Source organism: Gallus gallus, chromosome 3 (genome assembly GCF_016699485.2).
Source record: "Gallus gallus isolate bGalGal1 chromosome 3, bGalGal1.mat.broiler.GRCg7b, whole genome shotgun sequence".
Classification (NCBI taxonomy): Eukaryota; Metazoa; Chordata; class Aves; order Galliformes; family Phasianidae; genus Gallus; species Gallus gallus.
Window position 1 is genome coordinate 50,928,507 of NC_052534.1, and position 12,179 is coordinate 50,940,685.

The window sequence follows — 12,179 nt, forward strand, 5'->3', positions numbered from 1 at the left end:
TAAGGGTTTCAGAGAATGATTTCATCTTTGAGCTCTTCCTGCATCACTAGCTTAATGTGGCTCCTGGAGGCCATATAGACAAGACGTATGTAAAAATGGACTAGAATGTTTAGGAAGAGGGACTCATCTTTCATGTTAGTTGTCTCAGATTACCTGATATGTGACTTAAACTAATCTGTCCGAACAAATAACTTCCTTCCTCTAGGATGAGGGATGCTATTTTTGACCCTGTGCGCATTCAGTGCATTTTCAGTGTATTCCGCTGGGAAATAAACCTTCCATAGTTAGGTAGTCTGAGTTGCTCATAACTTCTTGAGTATTTTGATGGCTTATGGACTTAGCCTTAATCAGGCATTTGCCTAATTAAGGTAACTATAATTTGTAACAGCCAGCAGTTGAGGCAAGAAGTACTTTGTTTTTTTTCTTTTCCATCCTGTGTCTTGAGACTTAGCTGGGTTGTCATTCTGTGGTATTGGGGATCATGAAGGGAAAAAATGGTGTTCCCATTGTAGATTATATTAGAATTAGCGTAAAAAAGTGATCTAGGAAACAGTAAGTTGTTAGAATTAAAGTGAAGATATCTTAGAAGGTATGGCATTAATTAGGGGAAGATCAGATGTCTTTCTGATAATGACTGGTCTACACCCGAAGTACCCAAACTGGCAGGTTTTCCAAATTTCTTCAGGCATTCACTGTACCTCAGGACAGTTGCTTAGCTTGTCTTCATTCTGGTGGTGATAGTGGTTTGGCTTGAAAAGATCTAGGTATTCTGATAATGAGCAGAGTTTATTTCAGCACCTAAACATGGACTATTACGCTGGAGGAGGTTACTGTACTGCACTGGTAATCAACCTACAGTGGTTTGGTGGTGTGGGACCTACCAGAGCCTTCTTTCCTGATGTCACCTGTTTTCTCTGTGCAGACTCGGTTGCTGGCTTGTACACAGCGCTCTTCAGCTGCAAGATAGCAGTTTCCTTTTCTCTAAGGCTTTAGTTGTCTTCTATTTTTTCCCCCCTTTCTGACTCATAAACTTCGGAGTTCAAGGCACATGTATGTATTTCTTCTTGACCCAGGATCTTCTGCAGGAGTCCATCTATGCCCTGTAGTACCTCTGCAGACCATCTGCCTGGGATTCAGGCGAAGTTCTCTACTTCTTTATCCTTCGTGGACCATTCCCCACAGGGCTGCATTCTGTTGCCTGCTTCCATGAATGTCAGTGTTGCTTGTGCCCCAGGCATAACATTTTTTCCTGAGTGCAGTCTTATCTGCAATATTCCTTTAACAGGTTGGCTGTCCTTTGCTGCTTTTCTTGTGCTGTCAAACAGTGAACAACTTGGGAGTTGTTGTTTTAGGTATTAGTGGTGAACTCAAGGTTGGTTGTATAGGGATATACTACCATTTAGGTAAGAAATATTTTTTTATTGTAGCTTTTTGCATTGAAAATAAAGAGAAATGTCTTGGTCTTTATTTAATGACACAGCACACAAAGATACTTTGCTAAGTGATAACAAGATACATCTTTCTATAGCCATTAACATATCACTTGCCTTTTTTTCCATTCCATAGTATCCCTTTGGAGATGAGTAAAATAATCTTGTAGAGCTGTATATTTATCTTGAGTGTTTTACTGGGCCCTGACCTCCATTCTCAAGTGGTGTGGGGAAAAAAATTAACATTTGTTCTCAGTTTTGCTGTTGTCACATTGCTGTAGAATTCATTGCTCTCATAGTTGAAGTCTTCTAGGGATAAACTAACTAAAACAAGGACACAAGCACGAAAATAGTTTTTAATGAGCTTTTCAAATGTAAGAGTAGTGTATTATTTTCTGTAAATTATTTTGCTTCGATTTGACCATTATGGTACGTACCTTCCTGAGTGGTCATGTTATTCCTCTGCAATTTGCTGCAATAGAAGTGGATGAAGCCTGAGTGATATTTCTTTTTCAGCCTTTCTTTAAATGTGATTTCCCTAAAATATTAACGATTTTACTATGTTTTCATTACCCTTAAAAAAAAAATTTAAACTGTAACATAATTAGATCTTATCTTCGTTAGCAGAACTTAAAACAAGCGTGTGTTTCATCTACATGGTTTTGCGCATTACTAACACTACATCCATTCAGTTCTGCTGAGAAAACCTAAGTGTGGACAGACTTGGTTGTTTTAAACTATGTCCAGCTAGGGATCAAAAGCATGACACTAATTTTGCTCATCACAAAGGAAAAGGTGGTCTATCTGTGGCTGGCTCCAGAATGGTTGCTGTACAGTTGACTTGAGCTGCAATTTGGTGACTGGTAGAAACACCCAACTTTCCCAGGCCAGTACTGCTCAATGAACAAAGCTGGGAGGCAGGGAGTTAGTCTTTGGCTGGCTTTAAGTTGCACCTTTTCACAGAATGGTCATGTGAAGACTCAGCACAGTAAGATATTTGTACCCAGCTACAAGACTGGGGGAGCTAAGAACAAGGAGGCTGTGACATCCCTGCAGCCCAGTTTTTTCACTTGAAACCTCTGGGTTAGTGACACTCCAAACCAGAATTAAAGACAAAGTTTGTAAAATAAATGCAGTATCAGAGAGCGAGAGCTAAGAAAACACCTTCCTCTTTCTTCCTCAGACTACATGTCATGAGCTCCGTATGCCACCACAGTTTGTAGCCCAAGCTAAAAATGCACGAGCAGGAGGTAAATAACTGGCTCTGTGGATGATCAGCAGTTGGCTATTGTTATTGTCCATAATAACACAACCACTGTTAATGATGGATGTCTAGACAACTTAACCAATATGTAGGTTTTAGGCTGTGTATACATAGATGTGTTCATTTTTTTCCTTTTTCCTTCTTTTGGTTTACCTGTTTCACAGTATAAAGATTTTTTAAAAAACAGGTTATACTTCAGATATCTTAGAGTACATGTTTATGACTTGCTGATTATTTCTCCCAGCGCCTTTTATGATGTCTGATGGGGGAAACCCTGCTTCTAGTTATTTTACAACTTTGTTGACAGTTTGTGCTATACCAGCTATGATATGATTGGATTGGTGCCAATTTGGGAAGTTCTGAGTGGAAACTTGTAGCCTTCTGTTTATGAAAGCTTGGATTCCTCTGTGTTGTACTCACATACTTGTCTTCTATGGGTAGAAGGTTTTCCTGTGATTCATAAAAAATCACAGCTTTGAAAGATGGTATCATTGATGGATAAAATACTGGAAGTCAAAGGAGAAAATCAGGGATCTTGGGAGAAGACTGAGCTCTGATATCAGTGAGGGCTTCTCAGAAAAATGACCCTTCAGAACTGAAAGTGAGAATGTGCATTTCTTCAGTGTAGGACAGTTTACCATAATACCTCTCTCCTTACGTTTTCTTTCTTTCTCAAAGTCCATTTTATCTATTCAGTAATACGCTGTATGTTAACAACGTTTTCCAACACAAAGAACTGAAGGAAGACACTAGGGATTTTCTCTCTCCTGTTTTTTCATCAGGGAGAATGAAACTAAACACTACGTTGGTTATGAAACCAACCTCCTAGTGTAACGTGCTATGATTTAACTGTCATCATGTTTATTATGCAAGTTGACTGTTTTTATTGGACAGCACATAGGTATAAACACAGAAAACTGTACACACAATCCCATGCACATTTCCTCAGGAAGATTCCTGTGCCTCAAACTTAGAGAGCAAACCAGTTTTTCATTTCTCAAGAGCCAATTCCCAAGTTTGCAGTCATCAAAGCATCTAGTGACATTACAGTGAATATAGGCAGTAGCTGTGTGGTCTCAGACTCGTTTGGAGCACACAGGTATCCTCACCATAACAAACACAGGAGTCTGCAGTATTTGCTTCCAAACCTAATCTAGAATTGAGCAAATAGATTTGATTTTTTGACAGTCAGGAAGGAAGACATTATGGAAGTTGCGCATTTAAAAAGACAAAGGCTGTAATGTTCACGTTCTTTTATGTGCACTTCAGTATGTGGAAAGACATCTCAATGTCTTGAATACTCAGGTAGAGTCAAGTCCCATTCAACATGTGATATTTCTCATGAAAAAGCGTGCTATCTCTTTACTCTCCTCTTCCTCTCCCGTGGAAATTTAAGTAGGAAGTGAGGCTTCAAGTAAAATTTAGCAAATGGGAAAACCCATGCTTGGTATTTGGTGAGGAATTGAAGGCTCCTGGCTTTTCTTTTCCTTCCCAGAAAAACTGTCCTAAGCCTGTAGTCTCTTTAGAAAAAGGAGTCATTGTGTTTCTAGAATGATGTCTCCCAAGCAAATATTCCATTTATATATATATATATTTAACCACTTCTGTTATTTCTGGATAGTTTTTGCTTTTGTTTCTGTTGCTGTTCCAACAAATGGTTCTCGTTCGGTATTTTTTCATCTGTAAGGAATTAGAGAAGCACACAGAAAGGTGACCTGGAAGCCCGGATCTCGGTGGCGGGGTTGGTTACAGGCATCTGCACAGGGACAACAGCCGTGCGAGTGTGCGCGAGTGCGCGTGTGTTTTGAAATGAGGGGGAAAGCAGAGGTTTGCTCATTTGTTTGCCTATTGTGAAGCTGTCCTGCACCTTTCTCCTCCTTTGTGGCAGGGTGAAGGCTGCTGAATGGCGGCCTTGTGCCGTTTGTTGGTTTTAAACCTCGCCACTAATCCACAGGAACCTGCTGGTGCGCGCAGCAGGAGAGCTGTGTGACAAGTGGCGGTCTGGGCGGAGGGCGTGCGGGGGGTCACAGGGGATAATCATCATTCAGCCATCAGCCTTTGTCACCCCTAAGCCTAATTGTTACCCTCTGCTGGTAACCACATTGAAGTGCTGGCCTTTTAAGTGCTTCTTGATTTGGCTTGGCACAGGCTTGCAGATCGGATCTCTCGTCGTTGGGTTTACATCCGACCAGCTTTGCCGGGTTTTGTTTTATGAGCCTCGCTGAGTTTTCTGCATCCCTTGAAGTAACTCAGGAGAGCCCAAAGCAATGGAACGAGCTGAATAGAAGCGGTGTGGCTGTTAACAAATGTCTCTGTCAGCAGCAGGGCTCAAAATGAGACAGAACGCTTTCCTGCTCTGCAAGGCGACTGGTCTGTGCAGGCTGTGTGCGAGCAATAACTTGTGTGGATACGGACACTTGACTGCAAGAGCAGCCTCTGCAAGCAGCAGCAGTGTGATCACACAATGCAGCTGGGGGTGGCACAGAGAAGGCTCCTTGTCCCTCCCTTGGCCAGCCTCTTGCAGGCGTCGATGGAAGCATTAGATGCAAGGGGATGACTGGAGCGAATTAAGCTCCAATGTGCTTGGGAAGGGGAAAAGAGACTCGAACAACTTAGAAACAACAAAGAAAAATCTTTAAGGTGTGATATCTTTTTCTAGCAGTCAAGAACTGGTTTTTCAGCTTTCCTTGCCAGTTACCCATGCTGAAGGAGGTATTGCTTTCTGTTGTTTTCCTTGCTGAGTTAGTGTAGGAGCTGCTAATGTGAAGTCAGGCTACAATGAAGCCTGAATGTAGGGCTTTGTAATAGCCAAGTATCTTGCCTGTCAAGTAAGTTTGTGCTGTGGGATATGGGGTGGGAGAGGGTTGTTTGGCACCCACTGGCCCCTTTGCAGCGGAGCTGGTGCCAGGCCATTGCCTAAGACTGCTTGGGCTTGCACTGGGAGGAAAATCCCTTGGTTGCTGGTACAGGCTTTGGAGTGGCTTTCAATTAAATACTTCCTTCTAAGCCACTGGATGCAACACATCTCCTGCAGATGTGATCTTTACCACCATTTGATAGGCAGTTTTTGAAAGCCGTGTCAGCCATAGTGATGGTAAATCCAGGGTTGTTACAGGCACCTGATGACGCAGCAGGGTTACAACTTTATTTGCAGTCTAGTCCTTCTACCTGGTTCAGTATTTCATCAAAAGGCTTGGTAACTCACGTAAGAGTGGGATGAAAGTTTTGACTACTTGGTGCTCATTCCTCTTTGGCGGTACAGGGGGTCATTGGTTGAGCAGGTTTGTTGTTGTTGTTTTTTTGGCGTGTGTTGATCTGTCTACCAGTGGTCTGATTCCATGCCACCTGTAGGCACATCTGTCTACCACTCTACCACAGGGACTTCTTCAAGAACTGTGTCAGTCATAGTGATACCTATGGATATTTTCCAAGGAGATTTAACTAGTAAAAACTTGGTATTTATTTTTTAATTTTTTAATTGCAGTCATTATATTTTCACCCTCACGTGAAGTGAATTTAACTGTAATTACTGAGTCAAGTTAATAATTCTTTTACAACTGTTTTTGCAGGACATGTCTCAGGAAGGCTATGGAACCAGATCTCAACCCCCTATGGCCCCAGGAAAGCCTAACCATGAAGACTTGAACCTAATCCAGCAAGAAAGACCATCAAGCTTACCAGTAAGAAATTAATGTTTTTCTTAGAGTGCAATATTTCTAAATAATAAACAAGGTTGTTCACAGGCTGATGAGAGCCTGTATATGAGTGGTGGACTCAGCTTAGGGGTTGTACCGGTTCAAAATGTCACCATCCACATCCATGTTTTGTATTTGTGCACATTTATATTTGCATAGAGGAAATTGATTGATATTTCTTTTGGGATTTAGGAATTCTGTACTTGCACAAAACAGTCTGATGAGGAAGGGGCTTTTTTCTGTGCCGTTTTCTGTGGATTTCAGTATATTTTGATTTAGAATGCTGACGCCGTGAATTATTTGTTCCAAACCCTAAGCATAAATAATGAATTTGACATGTTAATTCTGCAACAGTCTACTACTACAAACAGAAGTGTAGTAGTGGGAATGGTAGCGATACTTGGGCTAGGTTGATTGTTTGGTTGGGAGATAATTTTGGAATAGCCTATCTTTGTTTTCTGAGCTCTCTGCATTCTGCTGTGGGGGAAAACAGCACACATAATACACTTTGCAAAGATACTGCAGCTACTTGTGTTATTGAAGGTCTTACTTTACTGTGATTGCTGAAGTACTCTTTAGCTTTGTCTCTGTATGCTGTTGCTGGTTTGGAGATTTTCTTGTTTGTTGGTAGAACAACACCCTGAACTTCAACCAACAAGAATACATGACATTCAGCTTGAAAGGTGGAAGCTGTTTATATGCTTTGTGACGTTTAGCTCAGAATAACGTACTGCAAACCTACAGAATGTTTCCTCCAGTTTACTGGGTATTAATTTGCTGTTAGCAGAGAGATTCTTCTGAAGAGTTTACCTATCAAAACACCAAATGTATGTGTGAAGTCTGCTAGTTTGTTGTATATTTTCCCTCTCACACATGGCACTATTGTCAGTTTTTAAAAGTAGGGTAATAAACATCTTCACAACATTTAAAGTTGTATCTTAGGCACCCAGGAGAGTACACATTCTAACAGATTCTTTACATGATGTTTGAGACATGCCTGCTTCAGGAGAAGCTATGAAAACCGGTGTGAGAAGAGCTATCTGTTTACTTTGAACCAGCGTTAATTTTGACAGGAAACCTTTTTTAAGAAGACCAGTTTCTCTGAACAGGTCTCAAAAATGGGCACAGGCAATTACTTTAAAAACAGGAGGCAACTGCTATTTAAGCTCTTTAGGCAACAGCTATTTAAAAAAACAAAGTTATATTAAAATGGACTTCTTTCCTCAATTTTTCATGAACAGTGTGTATTAGAATAGATAGAACTAGTTATTTATTAAATAATGTTCTAATTTGCCAGTGGTTTTTCTTAAACAATCGTCCTACTTTTAATCCATGCTCTGTCCTACCTCCATCACCATAGTATCTAAGCAGACTGTTGGGTATTAACTGTGTCCCTAAGTGTTCGGTATATTTAGTAGCTCATTATTATTCTAGGTATGAGTAAGCTGGTGGTATTAACAGTGAATGTTAACCATTTTGGCGGTGTAGCTTATACTGTAGGTTTGTTGTAAATGCTGTTATTCAGAGCTTTCCCTTCTGGAAAGCTTACATACCAAGCAGCCCAACCTTCATTTGGATAGGGAGGAGAATGAGAGGAATTATAGTTTGCCAAATTTAAAAACAACTGGAACCTTTCATATATTGTGACATTGTCTTTTTGGTACTCTGAGCAAACTCACTTACTTGCAAAGCAAATGTCTTAGAACTGAGGAACAGCCTGTGTATCCGAAGTATGGTGAGCGTGATGAAGACCTGAATACTTAGTACTGGGGGTAAGGATGGCTTGACCATATAAACAATTTTTTTCCCCTTGAGCAAGAGGCCTGCATTCAATTTTCAGCTGGTTATGAAATTCAGTGATCACTATTCCTCATTTAGTATTCCTAGTTATAGTGTCATTTTGGGATGCTAAATGTGGCTTCTTAAGCTTGTTTTCAAGATAATGCTGTTCTCGAGGGTAGTCAGTAAGTCTTTGTATATTAAAGCTTGAAATGAGAGCAGTGGTGTTACGCTTTTAATAAAATTTGGGTATGTTTTGTTTCATGGTATTCTGATATTTATACAATTTGCCCGTTATCTTTTTATTTCTTAAGGGCATTGTGTAAAATCACAGCAGCTACATAGCAAGCTTATACGAATCTCTAAAAACAACAAAAGAGATGTAATACTAAATGCTGAATGGTGTTCTCTGATGTGGCTTTGAAAAAAAGAGTTTCCCTTTGATGGATTTGAAGAGGAGCTGGCCACTTTTTGCAGCACTGAATGCTGACTTGTGTCATCCTTTTAGAGAGTTTTTTCAGCAGGTTTGTGTCACAGTAAGCACAGCTAAACAGCTCAATGGTTGTTCCGTTTCCTTCACACGTTGTATATAAAAGTCCTGGCATGAACGTTCCCATAAAGTTCAAAGCGGACAAATTCGTAATGTGGGTTGGTAACAAATGGCTACAAACAAAATATGGCTTTATTAGCTACTTCTAATGGCCTGTCAGATTCTATACAATGCTTGCTTTCCTTCTCCTAAATGCTCTGATATCTGAAGGGTTTGACCCAGAGGTCTTTTACCATGTGGAGTCACCAAGAGCCCAAATGAAAAGTTGCATAGAATAGTGCTCTGAGCACTTTTGTTGGGGTCACAATTAGAAGGAAATCTCAAGCTTTTGAGAAAACAGGGGAGTTAGGTACTCTATGAAGGAGAGGAAGTAATAAACAGAAACTGTTCCCTATTAGAGTGGAAGAATAAAGGGGGAGAAGCCTGAATGCAATTGTCTGGAGAACAGCTACTACAGAATATATTTACTGAGGTTTAAGGGATAATACAAAACACACACTTTTGCTATTGTGGGAAAGATAGAGCAGACTTGTAGGAAAAACCGTCTGAATGATATATCTGCAAATTTGCTGTTGCAAGAAAGGAGCTTATATCAGCATTGGTTGTGTGTGTGCCTGCAAAGACAAATACTTTGTTTTGCTGTAATGAGTAATTTGGTCCATGTTCATGTTGGATTGCGTTGGTAGAATGAAGGGCAGAAAACATGGATGAATTTATTTATTTTTTACTGGTATCATTATGAAAGTCATTCCAGATGGATATTGGGGTCTTTTAGTTTGTTCTGTTTTAATATAGTCCTTTTTTTTTTTTTGTCCTCAGTCGTAGTTGTGCTTGTTTGAGGTGTGAGGTCGAATGGCCTACCCAAGGTTGCCAAGCTTTTGAAACCACTATTTCTGCTGATTTCTTCTGGTTTCTGCCTATAGGTGAGGTCCTGCAGCTGCTTGGCTTTGCTGTAAGTTAGGTCGGTTGCAGCCCTGCCATGTGCCCACAGTGTGCGATCTGTGCCTTCTCACATCCTCCGCTGTCACTGCTGTGACTCAGGGAACTGACCTAGCTCGGAAATAATTCTTTTTATTTCTGGGTTAGCTTTGGGCTGAATCACTGTGTAATTGCTCATGTGATGCTGAAGGCAGAAAGTTGTATCTGAAGTGGAGGGAACTGGTGCTTTGGTAGGTCAGACTTGGAGGGCTCATACATTAATTCTACGACATCACTTCTTCACTGGGTCTTCACATGGAATCAGAAGAATTTTCATGTGAAGCAAAACAATAGCTGGCACAGAGATAGAACGCTCTTTGTATCTTGTGCAGTACTATGACTTGTCAAGTTCGGCTCTAGTTGGCTCTGGTTTGGTGTATGGGCTTCAAAGTAAGGTGGGCCTCAAGTAGTACATACTGTTGTTTGGACAGGTAAACCTTTTAAGATATGCTGTTTCGTTATGCTTGGTACTATGAAAAACTGTACTTCAGCAATTCCTTCCTGGCTTCATTAGCTACTTCACAGTTGTGTTTTACCTCATTTTTAGAGAGCCTTTGTAGGATGTATTGAGTGCTGGATGTTCGTTCTTCTGCGTGGCATACTTTTCTCATTGTAGATTTCAGAAGGCCTCTGTTGAGAACTAGAGGTGAGATATAAATACAAGACTAGATATTCTTGGCTCATGGATTGACATCATTTTGGATGTATCTTAATAGTTGCTGGCTGTGAGGAAATGCATGGAATGTTTTGGGAATTCGCATTCCTCATGTAACTTCTAGAATACGAAGTAGCTTGGAAAATCATCTCCAGTGAGTGGAGAGTTCTCCCTGAGCAAGTGCTGTTGAGGGTTGAAGTCTTAAGCCAGGAAAAGAATTCCCAGCATAGTCTGAGAAACTGTAGTTGACAGTTAGGAAATACCTCTTCTTTTCTTGGAGGTTAAACTCCTGTGACAAGGGACTCTGGTGACATTCATGAAAAGCTTAGCTCAGTAATCCCTGATCGTGGTTGAGGGTGTGGGCACAACCACAGTGTAAATATTAATTAGGACTGTAACCCCTTCAGTAAGAAAAAATGAGTATTAAAGGAGAGATGGTGCAGCAGCCCTCTCATTTTATAGACAGTGTTGGATTCTATGTAGATAAGCAAATTAGAAAATTCAAACTTAAGTGGTGTTTTGAAATTCAGGATGTTGTTTCCAATTTAAGAAAAAAAAAGGAGGTTTGTGTGAAGATGAAAACCTGTAAATGAATTCCTGGTAATTCTTGGGAGGTAAAAGCAGTAGGCAGTTTATAGATGCATGTGTAAGTACATGGTAACAGTTCTGTCCTGTAGATACTTGCTTCTGTGCATGTCTCCATCTGAAAATAACTGGGAGTAGGTTAAAGTATGAACAAGAAGGAAATGTAAGTAATACTTGTGAATTAAATTTTCCATTGTTTTAACATCAAGTAGGATAAGACTGGTATGCCTCTTTCCCACTTACTTTTCTTTTTCTGCAGTGTTGTAAAATAACTGAATGATCTTGTTTTCCTTTGTTTGGGTCAAGAAATTTTAGCTGAAAATTGTTACTCTCTGAAAGAAGATTATTGACTCAACAAGCCTTCAATTTTCAGTGAATAACACTCCCACCCTCTAGCTTCAGGAACATGTGGTGCATGCATTCTATTTTAAAGTACAGACTGTAATTTAAGACTGAGGCAGTTTGATGCCCCACTGAACTTTGTTTAAGCCTGGAATAAAAGGAAAAAAGCTTCAAGTTGCAAAGAAGTGACTAAGCTTTCTCAAATGCTTTTCTTAGCCATTAGGCATAGAGTTGGAAGAAGTGCTGTTTTCTCCAAGTCATTATAATTCTGGATCAAGTGCAGTTGGTAGCCTGTTTCTTTTTTCCTCCCGTCATTCCATGTAATAAACCTGTAGCTCAAATAAGTTTCATGCGACTCATGTATAGAGGTATCGAGTGCATGTATTTCTAAGGTGCAAAGCACCGGTTGGTACTTGTGTTCATACAGATTCTGTACGTGACAATCTGTTTATGGCCTGGAGTGGGTCTGCACAGTGGGGCAGATCCTATATGAGCCACTGAAGCTCCTCTGAAATAATATCCGCCCTGTGATATCATTGGAGAAATGAATTTACACTTAGTGTCGTGGTATTGAAGATCCCGGCCCACCCAACGTTCATGTATTTTTACATTTATTTCTGTGGGGCCGAGTTTTCACGTAGGCGTTCAGATGGATTCCCTGAGAGAGTCAACTTTTACATTCATTTTTGGGATTAAAGTAGTGCAGAGCAGCCCTGAGAACATGCTGTGTGTGTAGGGGTGAACTGACACACCAAACCAAAGTTGTTTATTCTTGAATTGAGTATCTTGCTATTAAAATTAAACTTTGTAATGCGAAAAGAAAGTCCTGCAGTTAATCACTTGTGTTTTGAGCTTTACAGAATTGCTTGGTGTTCCTTGTTAGAATGATGATACTTATTAT

The 12,179-nt window shown here is 40.3% G+C and overlaps 1 protein-coding gene across 9 annotated transcripts in view; it reads left to right on the top strand.

Annotated features, from left to right (window-relative positions):
• ARID1B (AT-rich interaction domain 1B) overlaps positions 1–12,179 on the top strand; it is a 320,001-nt gene that overhangs the window by 89,940 nt on the left and 217,882 nt on the right. For all 9 annotated transcript variants that reach the window (XM_015284230.4, XM_015284234.4, XM_015284235.4 and 6 more), the window contains exon 4: positions 6,264–6,374. In XM_015284230.4, the coding sequence (XP_015139716.1) occupies positions 6,264–6,374 (111 nt within the window). The remainder of the gene's footprint in view (positions 1–6,263; positions 6,375–12,179) is intronic.